Consider the following 20,798-nt stretch of genomic DNA (forward strand, 5'->3'; position numbering starts at 1 on the left):
CTGACCTTCTAAAGAGCAGTCGGGGTTGATCTCTTCTAGGACTGACCAGTTTGAACGTCTTGCAGTAAAAGGGACTTGCAGGAGTCTTCTCCAGCACCATACCCCATGGACAGTAGATTAGGTAGGCTAACTCTATCAAATCTTTCCTTCTACCTGGAACATTAAGCCAATTTTGCTCGCCTGGATCTCTAAACATGGGTTCCTCTGGGCTTGTGACACTGTCTCTGGTACTTTGCAAATCGTAAGTCTAGCACAGGGCTGTCCAACCCGGGCAAATTTAAGACTTGTTGGACTTCAGTTCCCAGAATTCCCCAGCCAGCATAGCTGGCTGGGGAATTCTGGGAGCTGAAGTCCACAAATCTTAAAGCTGTCAAGGTTGGGTAACCAGCCTAGCAGATCTGATGGACACCGATTGGACAAAATGTGGGAAGCAACAACAGCTTCAGAAGCTGGAGCCTGCACCTCCCTGGAGGGCACAGACTGCAAAAAGCTCAGGATTTCTTCTGAGCATCTGCTCTCCACCTCACCCCAAAGGTGGAAAAATAGCCGGCTAGAGAGCAGCAACCCCTCTTCCTCCTCTCCTCTGGATCTCCCACCTCCCCAGAGACCCACACACCACTTGTAAGACTCCCCAGCCTAAATCACCCTCCGCCCAACCAAAATAATACGGGAGCTGCTTCCTCAGGATGGAAACTCTAGTCTAGGGAGGCTGTAAAAAAAAAAAAAAAAAATGTCCCCTGCCCACGATGTGGAGATGGTTTGCTTGGCCTGACCCCTCCCCCTCCTGTCTAGCAACCTCCCTCCCCCCCTCACAATGGCAGTTGGTACATTCCTCGGGTACAGGATTCAAGCTGGAGATCTATTCGTTCCATGAAGAGAAGGAGGGGGGGAGCGAACTGCTGCCCACCAACCTTGCACTTGGCACCGGATCCTCTTTTTCTCCCCTTCCCTCTCTCTCTCTCTCAGAATGGCATGAAGGGTGCTGGAGATGTGAGTAACCCTATTTTGTTCATGGCGGGGGAGGCAGGGCTTCACCCCAAGGCAAGGTGGCACCCATTTGGCTGCCAAAGCAGAGGCAGCCAGGGGCAAACAGGCAGGGAGGGAAGAGGTAGAGGAGGAGAAAGGACTAATTAGCCTTGGCGAGAGGGTGGTGGTGGTGGTGGTGGTGGTGGTGGGGTTGCTTCCACATTTAACCAGCCCCGTCCTTCTTCTGGATAGGATACGCAGCCATTGGAAGGGGGGGAAAAGCAAGGCATTGCACTTTGCTATGCAGAATAACCGGGAAGGGGGGGGGTTGGAGGGAGCTTGCTTCTTGCTTGAAAACAAAGCCTGCCATTTGTCCACCCTCCCCTTCTTTTTTCTTCTTCTCTTTGGTTGAAAGAAAGTTAGATCAAAATGGCAATGCAAATGGCCACGGTAGATGGATAGATCTTGCCCTGGGAAGGCATTTAAGGCAATACATATGACCTACAGGATCACAGTCAGAAGGCAGTCAGCATCTTTGAAACCGTGGCATGTACGGGCACGAGAGGGTGCGAATGAGAGTGTGGTTTAGGGAATGAGCCTTCTTGTTCTTAAGCTTCTGTCTTAACGTTCCTCTCTACGGTATATTGAAGTTCTGCCTTTCTCAGTGGCTTGGTTTGCCAAGGGTATATTTCAGCTAAGAGACTGGTGGATCCCGCTTGGGTGATTTAATTCATGGTTCCTTGTGACCATTATACGGAGGGAAGATTGGGCTGGATTAGTAAACCATGGGCGAGAGTATCAGGTGAACAGATTGAGAAACACATTTGGGCTTTGCCCTGACAACGGATGAAGATAAAAAAATCCATCTCTCCTTTGCTTGGTGGCATAAATAGCTTAACAGATCAGGATTCTATCTGCAGAATTAGAGCAATTTCCTTGATACAAAAGGGCTCTACTTTGTAATTGTCAGCTGTGAAATCCTCTTCCCACAGCTCAAAAAAAAAACAGAGAACTCATTTCAGAAGTGATGGTCGCCAGAGTTTGATAGCACCCCAAGCAGCAGTCAATGGGTATATCTTGAGAATGTTCCAAGCAGAAATAGATTCGGTGTGTGTGTGTGTGTGTGTGTGTGTGTGTGTGTGTGTGTGTGCCATCATTAGCTGGAGGTGGGAGGGAATCCATCTGGAATGGACAAAAACAAACGATAGGAGTAGATTTTTGGAAGGGCAAACTTTGTCTCCCGTATTCAGTCTTCCCACGTTCCCGTGAATGCTCAGATCTGAAATGCAAGTCCTACTGATTGCTCTAAGATCCTCATTGCTCTAGGTAAGTACAGGAAACAGCCCCAATTACAGTTCCCAGTGAAGAAGGTCCTTCATCTTTGAAATGCATTTTGGATTTTTAGGGCAGCTAAAGAAACACGGCTCTTTTCTCTCTCCACCAAACAGAAAACAATAATTCTGTATCAGGAAAAAAAAATCTTGACTCATTCTTTGCAAGCTAGGTGGGAAAAAAAGTAAGACGATCTTTGTTCAGAAGGTGCATTTTTGCCCTCCCTGGGGTGTGTGTGTGTGTATGTTAAATGGTGCTTACATTTGCATCTGTGCTGTCAGTCCTCTGAGTGGAGAGTCTAATTCCATCTTCAGACAATTCCATGGCTAATAAATAGCACAGACAGGTTGAAAAGATGTCCATGCCTTTTATTTTCAACTTTCGTCATCTGGGTGACAAAAGGGTCAGGAGCCGTGGTAGCGCAGTGGTGCAGTGGCTAGAATGCAGTATTGCAGGTTAATTCTGCCAATTGCCAGCAGTTCGATCCTGACCGGCTCAAGGTTGACTCAGCCTTCCATCCTTACGAGGTCAGTCAAATGAGGACCCAGGTTGTTGGGGGCAAATATGTTGACTCTGTAAACCTCTTAGAGAGGGCTGTAAAGCACTATGAAGTAAGTGCAATTTCTTTTGCCATATCTGCCCGCTCCTGCTTATTTTCTTGTTTGGCTCTGCTGTTTCTCCTTTGTTGCCAATTTTTTCTTTGTCTCTAGATATAAACATGGCCCGCGAGCCTAAATTGAGCCATACCAGGCTTGGTCAGAAGAGGCAGCACACCGGGAGTCTGTATCCGTGAGTCCACTGCACCCCTGTCGTTTCTCCCCCCCCCCCCATTGCTTCTGTTTTCCCCAAACCTAATCCTTGATTCCTAGTTTAAATTGCTTAGAATGGTTCCATTAATGACCCAAACCCAGGTAGGGCTGGAATCAAAATCAAATCTCCCTGGAGACTGGATTAGAAGTACCAAAATTATATTTCAGAGATGAGCATGCAAATAAGCAAGTTAAGACCAGTACATTGATTTTTAGAAGGTGAGAATTGCTTGAGGCACAGAACGTCCAGTTCTTAACTGCTACCTTCAAGGTCCCTTGTAGGAGCAGAATGCCTTCTTTCAACAGATCCTGTGCATTGTGTATTCATGTTCACAACTGAGGCTGGGTGGTGAAGGAAGAGGATGTAGTTTTCCCAAATGATCCTTGGTAGCAATATACAAAGCTAGCAGCAAATTTGAAAGCAAAGAAATAGGAGTTTTGGGGCAGGATACATTTCCTTCTAGTCAACCTTCCATCTAAGTACCTTAAGGACATAGTAGTTTCTCCTTGTCTCCTCACAACTATCCTACGAGATAGAATAGGATGGTTAGTGACCCCAAATTCCCGAATGAGATTCAGGGCTGTACAGAGATTTGGATCTCTCTCCAGTCCATCCATCCATCCATCCATCCATCCATCCATCCATCCATCCATCCAAACAATCAATCTTTTCCACATATTCTGGTGATGAGTTTCACTGAAGCCAGTGTAATATGGTTTCTGAAGTTCTTGGTATGACACAGATTGGAATGTGACGAAGAATCCCTTAAATAGAAGCCCACCTGTTTACAGCTCTCAGAATTAAAACTAACAACCTTGAAAACAATTAGCAAGTATGTTTCTATGACAGTAGAAACATCCTTCTTTCAAAGCTCCAGTGGACACTTCCCCACAGCTGCTTTGCACCACTCCTGAGTCAATGTTGCAACCATTGTTTCCAACACATCTGAACAAGTTCCTTCTTATTCAGATGTGGTACAGAAGGATTTGCTATGAATGCAGTTTTGAAACAGGAGCATATCCTATCATTGGAGAAATAAATGAAGCCAAAAGAAAAGAGAGAGCTGGGAGCTGTCCGGATCCTGATTTAGGTGTTCTTCTTTGGAAACGTGACTGCTGTAGAAGTCTCAAGATTTGAAGGATAATTTCAGGAAAATTTGCAAACAATGCTGAGGACTTGGGAAGGGAAGGTGGTAGCTGAATGAAAGGGTCCTCAGAGAAAGTCTACTTCATTACATCCAACGTTGATGTCCCACATCGGGACATCAAAGTTACATCTCTAGCCTGCGTTTACTTAGATTAATCCGGTCTTCCTCATTTGTGTCCTTCAAGATGTTTTGGGATTACAATTCCTGGAGTTGTCGGCCTTTCTGGCTGTGAGTTTTGGGAGATTTGGCCTCAAAACAACTTAAAGGCTGGGTTAGATAAGGATGGATTAAATTCATGATGGATAACAATTTCTTACAGGGACCAGTTCAAAAATTGGCAACTCTAGAGAGAAGAAAAAAAAGGCATCTGGGCTGCCAAACGTGTGTTCAGAGCTAATTTTGATCCAGGACTACTTTTTGGGCTTAGTAACCTAAAACAGGATTTACCCAGAGGGGATCAAATGCTTGTAGGCAGAGAAAGCCTTCACACACACACGTCATTCTCATTTACTTTGGCAGAGGATAATTTAAAAAGAGAATAGATATCGTGGAGACATTCTGACAGACGGACGGTGTGTGATGCTTGTCCTTAATTAAGAATATGTGAATATCCTACCTTTCATTGGAAAACAAACAGGGTAAAAAGGAGGTGAAATCCACAGTAATGGTGGAGATGTTGGCTGGCCTAGAAACCAGGAGGCTGAGCCTTAGGCATGAAACTGTCTAAATTCTAGTTTCAATTGTGGTCGCATGTGGAGGACTATCTAATCCTGTTTTCTACTTGCTTCTGAGCACTGCTAGGGAAAGCAAGCAAGCTCTTTTTCAGCAGAGAAGACCAAAGCAGGAAATTGCCCGCGTTGTACTGTGAAATTGACTAGATTGATTAGGTGTCATCAAGTCCTATATTATTTTTTTTACTTCCAGTGACCACATAGATTTTTTTTTTTTAAAAAAAAATCAGGACCAATTTCCCCATGAAATTGACTACCCGCGATGATGAAACGGACTAGATCAAGATTTCAGAGAGATTTTGCTTGTGAAGTTGACAGGAAAATAGACAAGGCGTCAAGGAAACAATGGAAGAATGGAGGCCAGAAAAAAATTGCAGTTTCTTTAAAAAAAAAAAAAAAGCTACATCACAAAAGCAGGAAAGAAGAATGGATTGTTTCAAAAGCTCAGCTGAAAAATATGACAGCAGCTGGAATGTGCAAAAGCGATGACACTGGAGACTGAAACCTCCACCTCCCACGCTGATGAGTGGCATGTCTAGCTTGGGCTCTAAACACAAAAGACCCTATGTTGTACTCTTTGTCCTGCGCCTATTGAGCCAAGAGCTTTTTTTGGAAACTAACACCGTTAGGGTGCTGCATGTAATTTAAAATGTTCTCCGGTGTCAATCCTGCTTTGCCTTGGACATACTTCTGCAACCAACATAGTTGATGGCCAAAGGACTTCTCCATCACCCAAGAATATTCATTGACTAAAGGAGAATGTGGAAGTATCAGTGCCATGAAGGATCCCTTGGTGGTGGTTCAACCTTGAATTTCATCTTTTGGGGTTTTGGGCTCTTGAAAGGCTTAAAGGGGTCAGTGGTCGGTTCATTTGTACATTCTGATATATTTTTTTATCTAATACAGGGTTATCCAACCTTGGCAACTTTAAGATCTGTGGACTTCAACTCCTAGAATTCCTCAGCCAGCCATGCAGACTGGGGAATTCTGGGGAGTTGAAGTCCACAGATCTTAAAGTCGCCAAGGCTGGATACCCTTGATCTAATAGGATAGTTTCTCTATATCTCTGGAGTTCCCAATAGTTGAAACTTGGGACAAGAAACCCAAATCGTGAACTTTTGGGTCCATCAAGTGCTACCAAGTCTGCGCAGTATTTTGTAATAGTTACTTATAACAGACAAGATGTTAGTGTAATAGGAAGGTGTGAAAATGGCCATGGTAGGCAGTGAGAATTGTAATAATATTAATAAGCTTTTAGTTTGAATGATATTAGTGTATGGTGTTAAGGGGCTGGCTGTGGAATAAAATTTGATTGGCTGAATTGGAGCCCCTGATCCTCTCTTGGACTAATCTGTGTCCAGGGCTGTTGCAGTGTCCCAGATTAATGGAGCCATTCCCTCTTGAAGCCCTCAGAGGAAAAGCAGGAGAGAAATGCAATGAATAAATATTTCATATCAAAGGGTAGGATCAACAGAAAAGCTGAGGTAGTATCTGGTAAAACTCACATGAAGTATTAGTACCACTTTATAAAACCTTAGTAAGACCACACCTGGAATATTGCATCCCCTTTTGGTCACCACATTACAAAAAAGATGCTGAGACTTTGGAAAAAGTGCAGAGCAGAGCAACTAGGATGATTAAAGGCCTGGAGACTAAAACATAGGAAGAAGGGTTGCAGGAACTGGGTATGGCTAATCTAGAGAAAAGAAGGACTAGGGTTGACATGATAGCAGTGTTCCAGTATCTGAGGGGCTGCCACAAGACAGAGGGGGCCAGGTTGTTCACCAGAGCACCAGATGGAAGGACGAGAAACAATGGTTGGAAACTGATCAAAGAGAGAAGCAACCTGGAATTAAGGAGAAACTTCCTGACAGTGAGGACAATCAACCAGTGGAACAGCTTGTCTTCAGAAATCGTGGGTGCTCCATCACTGGAGGTTTTTAAGAAGAGACTGGACAGCCATTTGTCTGAAATGGTATAGGGTCTCCTGCTTGACCAGGGAACTGGACTAGAAGACCACCAAGGTCCCTTCCAGCTCTATTCTGATTGACATAGTATCCATTGTATTTAGGAAGTCTCCACTCCTGTTTCAGCTTCAATCATATAAAACTAGGCAGAAAGCGATATTATCCTCTGGGCCAGCCCTGGATAAAATTCCACTTTCATGCTAAATAAAAAAAAAAATGGACCATCAGTTAGAAAACCATTTTCTCTGACAGCCATTTGCTTTCAGAAATGGCCGCAGATAAAAGAGCAAGCTTTGTGATCTTTTATCACACGTAGATTTCCTCCCACCGTTTGATCCTTTTAAGGGGCTGCTTTTTGCTGCCAATAAAAGAGATTAGTTGATGCAATAGACTGGGGGCTTTGATGGGATTTATGGATGTATTTATTTATTTAGGGCTGGGGAAGAAAGTGACTCGGTTGCAGACAGTATTTCAGCGGGAAGTCAATGCATGCAAGGGAGAGGATGGGATAAAGTGAAAAAAAAAGAGAGAGAGAGAGAATGCAGTTGTTGGAAGCTGTTTTTCCATCTCCCTGGATTCTAGTGGAATCTGGGAATCATTTGCTAGGAGAAACCTTGTGATGATCTCTGAAGTGAATCTGTTCTGAAGTGAACAGATTCAGAATCAGCTCTGAAGTGAACCTGTTTCTGGAGAAAAGATCTGGGCAAAGCGAACCAGGAACAGGCACAGATGTGTGGACTTCAACTCCCAACTGGGAATTCTGGGAGTTGAAGCCCACACATCTGAAAACTGAAGGTTAAGAAACACTGTCAAGGTCAGCTGAGGGCCCTTCGGGGTAGACTTTGGGGAACAATTCAGGTGACCAGGTTTTCGCAATACTTTGTATCACAAAAGAACTAATGGATTTTGGGGGGGGGAAAGGTCATGTGTTAAGCTTAACCAAGCACGGAACTAACCAAGCTTAGGGTGTGATCTGAATTAAATCAACACAGGTGGTTTAGTCTAACTGGCTACGTGGGTTGTGTGAATGCAGTCAGAGCCTCTTAGACATAACACATTGACATGAATTTCCTCTACAAACGAGGCTGCAGGGAGCTGATTATGTTGCTCAGGAGCCCCAGAATCTTGGGGGGAATCTAGAAAGCCCCTCCCCAGTTCCTGATCATGGGATCTACACGAAACTGCAGCTTAGGTGCCTTTGAGAGAACGTTGACCTGTCAAGGAGGTCTCATTTCAGTCATAAATTGGTCCCTCTGGACAGTGGAGCAGCCAACAGATGGAAGCTTGGAAAACAAAAGGCCTTAACAAAGAACCCAAAAATAACTTCCAGGGGAAAACAATAGCTTCTCTGCACAGCCTTTCTGGAATTCCTGGCTTGGTCCTTCCGCGTGGCTGCCAGCAGCTGCCTCTCTGTGCCTTTAAAAGGAGGAGGGTTGTTTTTATCAGCCATCATGTGTGGTTCGTAAATCCCTCCTGGATGCCAGTCTTGCTTTCTGCTCCATTTCAGGATTAGACATCCCGGGAATTGGTACCCCCTCCCCCTGCTTTCAGGTCTTTGGGTATGGCATGAGTTGGCACCAACTGATCTGGAGGAGCCGTGTGCCATTCTGAGGATAGAAGGGAGGTGAAGAACACAAAGGGGAAGGAGGAAGAAAACCTCAACACCTACCCAGAAGCACACTCTCTAGAATTTATAGAATTAAAGAAGACACAGTTGGAAGGGACTTTGGAGGTCTCCTAGTCCAGGGGTTGGCAACCTTGGCTCTTTTATGACTCGTGGACTTCAACTCCCAGAATTCCTGAGCCAGCCATGCTGAGGGGAAAGGAGAGGTTTCCAAGCTGAGCCATGCTGGCTCAGGAATTCTGGGAGTGAAGTCCACGAGTCATAAAAGAGCCAAGGTTGCCTACCCCTGTCCTAGTCCAACTCCCTACAGAAGCAGGAGACCCCATACCATTCCATTCTACACAAGCAGGAGACCCCATACCATTCCAAATAGCTGTCCAATCTCTTCTTGAGAACCTCCAGTGATGGAGCACTCACAACTTCTGGAGGTAAGTCGTTCGGCTGATTAATTGTTCTCGCCGTAAGAACATTTCTCCTTCGTTCTAGGTTGCTTCTCTCCTTGATAGGTTTCCACCTGCTACTTCTTGTCCTGCCCTCAGGTGCTTTGAGGAATAGCTTGACCCCGTCTTCTTTCTGACACCCTCTCAAATACAGTAGTACCTTGGATCTCAGCCGCTTTGAAACTCATTGAAAGCCTTTTGACGTGAAAATGTTGTCCCGGTGCTCATTTGTTTGGTACTCAATGCACCAGCTAGAACTTGTCAGTGTCAGCTACCACGTGACTCACTACATTATTCCTTAGGGGAAAATTGTGTTTGGTGTTCATCGCGCCTCCCGGGACCAATTAATGGTGAGTACCAAGGTACCACTCTGTTAGAAGCCTGCTCTCATGTCATCATTTATTATGGCACCAGCATCTCCAAATTAAAGCCTGCCCCAGCAGACGGCCTCTTCCCAATTCCTGTTGATCAACCCCTTTCGCTCCAAATGCCTGTGGGCTGGCTTCTCTTCCTCTTTGCAGCTGTTCTCCCAGGAATGGCCCTGGAAAGCGGAGCTGTGGAAAAGCACCTCGTTCCCAAGGGAGGCTGTGAGTGAGGTTTGCCTGAAAAACAAATTAGGGAACTCACCCAGTCTCTATACTCTGGATGTGAATATTCCAGGAGCAAAGGGGGGCAGGTTGGCCCGCTTTAATACCTCTGGGAGTGATTAGGAAGTGGTGCCTATTACAGGTAGTTCTCAACCTACGGCCACAACTGAGCCCAACGTTTTTTGTTGCCAAACAAGAGAGTTGCTAAATGAGTTTTGCCCCATTTTCACGACCTATCTTAACACAGTTGTTAAGTGAATCGCCGCACTTGTTAAGTTAGTAACCCGGCTGTTAAGTGAATCTGACTTCCCCATTGATCTGCTTGTCAGAAGATCGCAAAAGGGGATCGCGTGACCCCGGGACGCTGCCACCGTCGTAAATACGAGTCAGTTGCAATGAATTTTGATCACGTGACCCTGGGGATGCTGCAATGGTCATTAAGTGTGAAAAACGGCCACAAGTCACTGTTTTCAGTGCTGTTGTAACTTTGAACGGTCACTAAGCGAACTGCTGTAAACCGAGGACTATATTGCAAGAGCAAAGAGACGCAGGTTGGCCTGTTTTAGTGCCTCTCTGAGTTATTGGGAAGTTGCTGCCTATTAGTAGAAGAGTTGCAAATAAAGCTTTTGTGCTTTCACCAGGCACTTTCCACTTCCACTTTCAATTTCCAGGGTAGAAATCTATTTTTGTATCGTTCCGCTGAATTGTGTAGCCAGCACCCACATTAACGAGAGTCTAGGTAGCATGGACATTTAATACATTATGGTTATAGCAATGTTCACATTCTGCATCCATTCCCTGGTGCAATCACGGTGTATAGCACTGACAATAATACATCCTGAAGTAGAATATTAGTTCCACATGCTCAGCGTGATTCCTCTCCGTTTCTACTACAGTGCCCCAGTAAATGTCTCTAAAAGCCACTGTTTGCAAAAGAGGGTTGCTTTGCATAATCACGATGGTTTTTCTGTTCAAATACGATGTCTAAAGTGCTCTTCAATCGCCGTTGCTCTCCAGGCCATGTAGAAAACAAGCAAAAGAGCAGGAAAAACATGGCATATCAAAACTGAAACACGCATATTCATGATAGGGTTACTTCTCAGAAACTGAAAGACAATTTTCTCTCCTGCTTCTACTAGGAAGAGAAAGCCAAAGGGAGAAATTTCCTACCTTTGGAAAATTGGAAACATAATTCCATAGTTGTGGCTAGCAGCTGAGTCTGCCAGCTCATGATGTGAAAGGGAACACAAGCTAGTTTCTTTTCCTCTTGAATTTTGAAGGGGCTTAGAAGCATTTCACATTCATCTGAAGTGCAACTTCATCTACACTTAGGCAAGAAAAACCAAATGTACAGGTATAGTATAGGGGGTTCCTTGCTCAATAGTAGCAACTGTGAGAGGGCCCTCGGAGTCCTAGTGGACAATCACTTAAATGTGAGCCAGCAGTATGCTGCAGCTGCCAAAAAGGCCAACACAGTGCTAGGCTGCATTAACAGGGGGATAGAATCAAGATCATGTGAAGTATTAATACCACTTTACAATGCCTTGGTAAGGCCACACTTGGAATACTGCATCCAGTTTTGGTCACCATGTAACAAAGATGTTGAGACTCTAGAAAGAGTACAGAGAAGAGCAACAAAGATGATGAGGGGACTGGAGGCTAAAACATATAAGGAACGGTTGCTGGAATTGGGTATGTCTAATTTAACGAAGAGAAGGACAAGGGGGGACATGATAGCAGCCTTCCAATATCTCAGGGGCTGCCCCAAAGAGGGAGTCAAGCTATTTTCCAAGGCGCCTGAAGGCAGGACAAGAAGCAACAGATGGAAACTAATCAAGGAGAGGAGCAACCTAGAATTAAGGAGAAACTTCCTGACAGTTAGAACAATTAACCAGTGGAACAACCTGCCTCCAGAAGCGGTGAATGCTCCAACACTGGAAGTTTTTAAGAAGAAACTGGACAGCCATTTGTCCGAAATGGTATAGGATTTCCTGCCTGAGCAGGGGATTGGACTTGATGACCTCCAAGGTCCCTTCCAACTTTTTTATTATTATTATTATTATTATTATTATTATTATTATTATTATCATCCTAACACAAAGGTCAGTCTGGAGTGGCCAAGCCAGAGGAAGAGCAAAGAAAGATAAAGGAAGGGAGGAAAATCAATCTGGTCAGCCAATGTGACCCCATTTTAGAGGATAAATAAGCCAACATCAGCAAGGATGTTTCACACGGAATGCTGCAGGCAGCACAAGCACACCCAAACTTCTCCTTAGGATATTCAAACCATGAAATCTGAAGATCGACCTGAAAGTAGGAGAGGCTTCCAAGAAGAAATAAAATTCACTTATTCTGCAAAATTCAGGTAGTCCCTGACTCACAACAGTTCATTTGTTGGAAATTGACCCAAGAGAGAAACAACCTGGAATTAAGGAGGAAGTTCCTGACAGTGAGGACAATTAACCAGTGGAACAGCAGGAATTCTGGGAGTTGAAGTCCACGAGTCATAAAAGAGCCAAGGTTGCCTACCCCTGCCCTAACCAGAATACAGGTGGTTCTTGATTTACAGCCATTCCTTTTGCGACTATTCGAGTGACAATGGTGCTGAAAAAGAGTGACTACAACTGTCACAGTCCCTGCGCTTACAGGATCAAAATTCAGACCTCTGGCAACTGGCATGGATGTAGGAATCACCATTTGCAACCGTCCCAACCATCTTCCGGTAACCAAAGTCAGTGTAGGAAGTTGGATTTGCTTAATGACCTGATGCTTTCTTTAACAGCTGTGGGGATGAACTTAACGACCGTGGCAAAAATTGTTTGCGTAAGTGGACGTTACTCACTCAGCAACCGAAGTTCCAGTCCCCACTGTTGTAAGTTGAAGACCGCCTGCGTGGAAAAGTCAACAGGGGCGCCTTGCTCAAATGCTTTCCCATGTTCTTCTGAGCACCTTCCTAGTTCACACAAGCAGATATTTGTGAAATCTGTTGCGTAGAAGCTGTGCTACAAGTATCTGGCACTCATGAAACGGAACATTCTAGTTTAGTCGTGGAAAGAACACGGTCTAATATATTGCCCCAGAAACCATGTCATAACTGTGGAGGGAGCTCATGGACCTTTTAATAGTTGTGTACAGGAGGAATGTTGGCAGATGTGGTCAGCCATGCAGGGGGAAAAAACTCCACCTGTTTAAAATTCCATTTCCAAGCAAGACACAAACAGGTCTTGCAAGTTTGCCTTGTTGTTGTTATTATTGTTGTTATTATTATTATTATTATTATTATTATTATTATTATTAACCGTTGCAGCATCCCTATCGTCATGTGATTTACATTCAGATGCTTGACAACCGACTCACATTTATGATGGTTGCAGTGTCCCGGGGTCACGTGATCCCTTTTGTGACCTTCCGATAAGCAAAGTCAAGGGGGAAGCCAGATTCACTTAATAACTATGTTACTAACTTAACAATTGCAGTGGTTCATTTAATGACTGTGACCAGAAAGATCCTAAAATGGGATCAAACTCACTTAACAACTGTGTTGTTTAGCAACAGAAATTTTGGGCTCAGTTGTGGTCGTAAGTCGAGGGCCTCCTAGACTCTCCCCATTTCAAAAGCTTTTCACATGAAGCTTCTCCGAAAATCTGATTATTCTGATCCCTGATCGGATCTTCTGAACCAAAGTATAGAATTTATTACAGGCATATTCATTTCCTTTAGGAAAGAATATGAGTTGACAGCCTTGTGTTTTCCTGCAAAATTACTCACTGTGAAACTTAACATCAACAGTCCTGGAGAACAGCAAAGTATTGGGAGGGGGCTATTCAATTCGGTTTTAAAGAAATAAATCATGTTTTTTCCCCCCTTAAAGATGTTTTACACATTTCCCCCCACCTTAAAATCGAAGGAAGATAAACAGCCTAAATTCCAAAGTGGAACCACACACTAAAAGCTTATCAGGTCTGGCATTTTGCAGTGTTTGTTGATTAAAAAAGCAGATTTTTTTTTATTGCATTCCAGTCTTCCTTTATTCAAACATGCATGTAGGTGAATGGTTTTGCAGTGGTTTTTAATATAGACCTTCTTCAATTTGGGTGTGTGTGTGTGTGATAATTATCCTGACTAAAAAAAAACGATGAAGAATAGGACTAAGATTAAGGAGATGCCGGTTCAAATCTGCTGAGGAGATGGTGGGTTATCCACTCTGGAAAATATGCAAACATTTGTAAGTCTTTCTTTTTCTTTGCAGGAACTGTGATCTGGATTATGAGCTTTATAAAGACGATTTGCCATACAGGTGAGTTTAGGGCTTTACTCTCATCTCTTTACTTTGGGATTCAACCATAGAGGTGCCAACTTCCTTCGTATTATTTCTCCCCAAACATCTACATTACTTAGACTTGAATCAAGTCTTTAAAGCAGGGGTCTTCAAACTTGGCCCTTTTATGACTTGTGGACAGGGTTGGCTGAGGAATTCTGGGAGTTGAGGTCCACAAGTCATAAAAGGGCCAAGTTTGAAGACCTCTGCTTTAAAGAGACCTGTTGTAAATGAACTTCCGCTGCCTACCTTTCCTGTAGGATCTACGAATATCAGAAGATCCCTCCTCTTATTGGACACATTCCTATCAAGACTAGAAGAAGCCACCTAGGCACTGAAAGTAAAACCAGCCTGAGCCCACACACAGACTTAAGAAACAACAGCAATTCCACAATAGGACGTACAAAATGTGAGTGTCTGGGGACTCAGCTTTTGGAGAGAGATTTTGGTAGCAAAATGGTGCACTGAGCCATCTTGTAGTCCAAAAGCCATGTTAGTTTAGGGCAGTGTTTCTTAATCGTGGCAACTTGAAGATCTGGGGACCAACTCCCAGAATTCTCCAGCCAGGAATTCTGAGAGTTGAAGTTCACACATCTTTGAGTTGTCAAGGACTCTGCAAAAATCGGGACTCTGGTTGCATCTTTTCCAACTAATCCATTTTATTAAAAAGCAAAAAGCTTCTCTGAGCTATAGCTCATTCCATCAGATGCAAAGACCTGAACATCTTTGTCTAATCAAGGTTAACTATCCCTTTGTGCATCATACTGGCTGTCAAGCAGTCAGTTGGCTGAGCTGCAGTGGGAGCGCAGAACACCCTCAAATATTTAGGATGCTCAGCGGGGACTGGTGACCTGCTTGATGTTCATCTTCTCTAGAGAAAAAGGGAAATTAAGGGAAAGGATTAGCTTTGGGGGGCAAGTAGAAGACAGAAGGTGGTCTTCAAAGAAGGCAGGAGCAACGAAGAAAGAGAAAACAGAATTCTGGTTCCTTAAGGGAAAAGACAGAAGAGGAAATGTAATTTAACCTGGAGGAATGGTGGTGGAAATTTAGAAACTAAAGCAGCATTTCATATCGATCTGAACTAGCCAGCCAATTCAATCAAAGGCTAGAAAGTTCAGAGATAATCTCCAGGCTGTTCCTACACAGACTGGCTTCTTTGGAAGGGTAGGATTTCTGAGTTTAAAAAAACAACATTCAGCCTGCGCCAATTTGTGTGTGGTTGTGCTTGCAGATATGCACAGGGAAACAATTCTCCTGATCTTTATTGCTGTGCCTTCGGCAGCAGCTGTTTTCAGATTTCTGTGGTTTGCAAAGCTGGGAAATGATCCTGTTCATTAGCACGGATGCAAACGGCTGCTGGCCATAAAACCTAAAAAACGAACTCCTCCCACCCCCCCAGCCTATGTTCCCCAGTTCGGTTTCTGCAGAGGGTCTTTAAAAGGAACGTAGCTCATTCTTCTGTCTCTTCCCCTCCTCCTCCCCGCAGTGCGAGCGGAAGAACTGCACTCCATCAAAGGGGAATTAAGCCAGATCAAAGCCCAGGTGGACAACTTGCTGGAAAGCCTCAATCGGATGGATCAGCAGCGGGAACATCCCACAGGTGAGGGAGAGAAGAGTCTTATAGAATCAAAGGGCTAGAAGGGATCTTGGAGACCCTCCCAATAGCCCAACCCCTTGCCTAAGGGCAGGAGACCTTATACCAGTGGGGGCGAACCTATGGCACGGGTGCCAGAGGCAGCACTCGGAGCCCTCTCTGTGGGCACATGTGCCGTTTGCCCCAGCCTTGCTTCCCCCCCGTGGCCCCCTCCTCACCAGCAGACCTCCTGGAGAAGAGTCGCCCCCGAGCATGGCCCATATGGAGCAGTGCAGCCAAGGACATGGCCGCCAGGCAGCGTAGACAAGACTCTGCCCTCACACCCCATCGTGCACAGTTGATGCTGTGGGGCGCGGGCAGAGGGCGTGGCTGCCATGGGACTGCTGGCGATCTGCAGTGGGCCCTGGGCATGGTGAGTGCCCTGCGGGCAGGCGGGCCAGGGGCGAGGCAGGGGATGGAGTGGGGCGGAGCCAATTTTTTGGGCACTCAGTCTCTAAAACAGTGGTTCTCAACCTGTGGGTCGGGACCCCATTTGGGGTCGAACGACCATTTCACGGGGGTCGCCAAACAAGGCTATCCGCCATTTTTTCTCCTTTTTTTTGGCCACGTCCCTGGCACCCGTGATGTATAAGTGGTTGGGGGTCACCACAATATGGGGAACTGTATTATGGGGTCGCGGCATTAGAAAAGTTGAGAACCACTGCTCTAAAAGGTTCGCCATCACTGCCTTATACTAAGGGTAGACCCCCTTGGCTCTTTTATGACTCGTGGACTTCAACTCCCAGAACTCCTGAGCCAAGGTTGCCTACCCCTGCCTTATACCAGCCTGGATAAGTGGTTGTCCAATCTTTCCTTGAAAACCTCCAGTGATGGAACACCCAGAACTCTGGGAGATTGGCTGTTCCGTCACTCATTGTTCTCACTGTAGGCAATTTTCTTAGTTCTAGGTTGGCTCTCTCTTTAACAACCTTCCCCTCCCCCCCCTTGCTTCTTGTCCTGCTCTCTGGCGCTTTGGGGAACAAGCTGACACCCTCCTCTCTGTGACAGCCCAAGTACTGGAAGACAGCTATCATGTCAGTTCTAATCCATCTCTTTGTTAGGCTAGCATACTATCACTAGCATGTTACGACCTGCCAGGACCCAAGAATCCTGTTGATTCAAAACCCTCGCCCCGAGGTACAGGCAATCCTCGACTTAACAACAGTCGAGCCCCACATTTCTGTTACTAAGCGAGACAGTGGCTGAGTGAATGTTGCCCCAATTTATAGCCTCCTTTTCCAGGGTTGTTAAGTCAATCGCTGCAAGTCGTTAAGTTAGCCACATCATGGTTGCTAAGCGAAACTCGCTTCCCCGTTGACTTTGTCGGAAAGTTGCCAAAGGGGTTCACGTGACCCCGGGATGTTGCAACCGTCATAAATACGAACAGGTTGCCAAGCATCTGAATTTCGACCATGTGATTATGGGAGGACGCTGCAACGGTCACAAATCACTTTTTTTCCTGGCCGTGGTCACTTCAAACGGTCACTAAACAAATGCTTGTAATTCGAGGACTGCCTGCATTTAAAATGTGCCTCAAGGATGGGCGAACCCCCAAAATTCCCTGCTCCTTGTTGCTAAACCAGTAGGAGAAACCCCACAGCGAGCATCTCTTGATCGCGCAGGCACCAAGGACAGCAAGAGAAAACTCTTTGCCAGCGTGGATGCTTCCTATCCAGCAGCGGAACCGATCCGGATGAAGGACAGCGCCGAACAAGAGGGTCACAGCCCTCAGCAGGATGTTGATAGCGCAGAGGAGAGCACGGACACCGAAGAAGCCGCGGCGGTAAGTGGGGCTGTGAGACTTGTGCTAACGGAGCAGCATTATTCCACCAGATGGGATTTTACTGCATTTCCTTCACACTTCAGAGCATCCATCCTCATTTGCCTCCATGGCATATTTACGCTGCTGTTTCTCCTCCTTCTCCTGTTATCAGATGGCTCAGAAACACTGAGAGGGGAGGGAGGAGGGGAGGCAGGGAAGGGCAGAAACTCAGGGTAGAGGTGGACCAAACCATTCTAGAGGTCTTTGCTCTGGAACAGTGGTTCTCGACCTTTTTAATGCCGCGACCCCCCAACCGGTCGTAAGTCGAGGACTACACAACCGGTCGTAAGTCGAGGATTACTCAACTGGTGCAGCACCGTTTGCAGAATGGGACTTTTGGCAGGCTCAGCAGGGCAGAGACAGCCTGGACAACTCCTATTGGCTTTTGAAAGCCAATAGAATTAGACTCTGTTCAAGAGAGTCTATTCTAAAAGGCAACAGAATAAAAGGGAGTAGCACAGCTAAGGAAAAGGGGAAAAAAATGGCGGACTGCGTTGTTTGGCGACCCCCGTGAAATGGTCGTTCGACCCCAAATGGGGTCCTGACCCACAGGTTGAGAACCACTACTCTGGAAGGTAGCTTAGCTGGAAAACACCAGCTGAAAAGACCAATTTGGTCGCTGATTTAATGTCTGGGTGTAATCTGCTCGGGTTATTTATTTGTCAAGAGGGTCTGTGGAGATTCTCAGTCATCCATCCACCATCGTGGGTGTCCCAAAGGTGCTTTTTCAAAAGGCAACTGGACTTTTCCTTGAAGAGGTTTTGCTTCTCATCGAAGAACTGAATGAACTGAAGAAGCTTCTTGGATGAGAAGCGAAATATCTTCAAGGCAAAACGAAGTCCAGTTGCCTTTTGAAAAAGCACCTTTGGGGTATTTGTCAAGAGGTTGATGAAGTGAAAGAAGGAGAACCGGGGCCCCTGTAATTAGGGCAGGGGATCTCAGTTTTTTTAGGCTAAGGACCCCACAAGTGTGCGAATGTGCTTCCAAAGGGCGAGGACAAAGCCACAAAAGGGGAAGCCGAACCAAGAAAATAATGTCCCTGATTTAATTGCAATTAAATTCAACTTAATTAGACAATTAACGTTGCTTCTTCTGCATCTAATCACCGACTCCTTCCGTGACATTAACAATTACAATTTGGCAGCAGCATTCAGAAGATTCTGGAACCGACACAGGCTCTCAAGGGCAAGGCATGAAAGGGAAACTACACAAAGAAGCTGAAATGGAGTCCTTACTAAATATGACGTACACACACACAATACACACAACTTACCAGGGAGCCCAACATTTCCGTTGCTAAGCAAGACAGTGAAGTGAATTTTGCCCCGTTTTACGACCTTTCTTGCCAGAGTTGTTAAGTGAACCACTGCAGTCGTTAAATTAGTAGCACAGTCGTTAAACGAATTGGCTTTTGAAAGCCAATAGAATAGACTCTCTTGAATAGAGTCTAATTCTACTGGCTTTCAAAAGCCAATAGGAATTGTCCAGGCTGTCTCTGCCCTGCTGAGCCCGCCAAAAGTCCCATTCTGCAATCGGTGCTGCATCTGTTGAGTAGTCCTCGACTTACGACCAGTTGGGGGTCGCAGCATTAAAAAGGTTGAGAACCACTGGTGTAGCTCTTTTAACTTGTCTGCAGAAGGTTCACTGCTCAACATCTGAATGGAAAACCAGCAAAGATTCTTGAGATGCCACATCATAAACTGGGATTAACATTAACCTGATTCAGCCTATGTAGCTTCTTATGCCACATTTACAAATGCACCCTTTTTAAAAGTATACACTGCCCCCTTTGGGGGATGCTCATCCAAATAATTCTGAAGATGCCTTCAGAACGGAAGAGGTTTTCTCTTCCAACTTCTAATGGGTCTCTTTCCATATCACCCAAAGTTTAGGAACTACAAAATTGGCTCTTACAGCTCTAGATTTGGTGACCTGGTTCAGATGCCAAAGGAAGCCACGGTTGGCTTAAATCGGTCCCGCTTGACCTCCAATCTCTTTAAAAGCAGAGAAGCTGCCATTGGACGAGCTCAAGAGTTACCGTATGAGTATTTTGTTCCCTTGCAGGTGAGAAATCACACACCAGATTCCGAAGGAAGCAAGTAGGGATCCCTCGCCAAGCACTTCCCTTTCTCTGTGTTGCGTTTTCCTCCTGTGACTTCCGCTTGTGCAGACTCCGACATCGCTTCCTTGCCATCCATGCTGGTTCAGCTGCAGCATTGCTGCAGCCCCTGAGCTGGTGGAGAGCTTCCTGTGTCAACTCAAGGGTGGGCCTTGTGTGCTGCTGTAGATTAAAGACCTTAAAACAGAGGTCCAGGATGGGAGAAAGGGGAGAGGAAAAGCAGGCACCATGGCTCCCATTTGAACCAATCCTTGTTGCTCTGAAATAAACAGTAGCGATGTGCTACCGATCAAACCTGTTGTTTTTCTTTTATCGGTGCCCAAAGTGCAATTGCATGTCAGGTCCAAGATGCTTCGTGTCCAGATTAATCTTGTCTGCAGACATCAAAGGATGTAGTTTTGAAATTTGTGTTGCACACATCGGTCTGAGCAAGGCAGGGGAAAGATTTTGTGGCCTTGAGCACTTCTTTAGTTTACATTTCCTATTTCTAAAACCACCCATCTTCCCCAAAGAGGGGCTCCTAAGTGATTAATGACAGGTGCCATGGGCATTTTTGGAGCAGAGTCCTCAAGAGTGGATCTGAGTGATTTAAGGGGTAAAAGGCGTCCAAAGAAACTTCATCAAAACTGCACATACTGTATACCCTTTTCGCTTTGCTTACTCCAGGAATGTTTCGAAAACAATGTGTCATAAATGCCTGCATAATGCTGCTCTGTTCTTGTACTCACCATAGCTTATTTTAACCACACTTTACTGAATTAACTATAATGGCTGGAGCTACTGGTGACACTAAATCAGTGTTTTTCAAACTTGACAACTTCAAGATACATGAGCCAGAAATTCCCTAGTCAGCCAAAGTGGGGGGAGAATTCTGGTAGAGAGTAGAGTGGAGTGGAGTGGAGTGGAGTGGAGTAGAGTAGGAGTAGAACCGTGGTGGCGAACCTATGGCATAGAGCCCTCTCTGTGGGCACGCGTGCCGTCGCCCCAGTCCTAGGCCTCAGCTGGGTTTTATAAAACCTTTTCGCTTTAGGCCTCTGCTGCCGTGTGCAAAAAAAAAAAAAAAGATTCAATCAATCAGTAAATTTCAACTTCCTGCAGGGGAAAAAAAGATCTCGCAAAGTTGGAATTGACTGAACTTTTTAGTCCCACCCAGTCTGCCGTTATCACCGAAGCCATGCCCACCCAATGGGTCACGCCCACCCGGCACCCGACGATACATAAGTGGGTTTTGGGTTGCAGTTTGGGCACTCGGTCTCTAAAAAGTTCCCCATCACTGGAGTAGAATCTACTCCAGATCATCAC

General features: G+C 45.4%; 1 protein-coding gene across 1 annotated transcript; it reads left to right on the forward strand.

Moving 5' to 3' along the window:
* Positions 1–731: 731 nt before the first annotated feature.
* LOC120300931 (RNA-binding Raly-like protein) lies at positions 732–19,790 on the forward strand. Its single transcript, XM_039327499.1, has 7 exons — positions 732–990; positions 3,009–3,087; positions 13,854–13,901; positions 14,183–14,331; positions 15,409–15,522; positions 17,178–17,338; positions 19,442–19,790. The coding sequence occupies exons 1-7, from the start codon at positions 747–749 to the stop codon at positions 19,478–19,480; spliced, it is 834 nt and encodes a 277-aa protein (XP_039183433.1). The 5' UTR covers positions 732–746; the 3' UTR covers positions 19,481–19,790.
* Positions 19,791–20,798: the final 1,008 nt, after the last annotated feature.

Source organism: Crotalus tigris, unplaced genomic scaffold (assembly GCF_016545835.1).
Source record: "Crotalus tigris isolate CLP2741 ecotype Arizona unplaced genomic scaffold, ASM1654583v1 scf7180000024362.2655971311:6658466, whole genome shotgun sequence".
Lineage (NCBI taxonomy): Eukaryota > Metazoa > Chordata > Lepidosauria > Squamata > Viperidae > Crotalus > Crotalus tigris.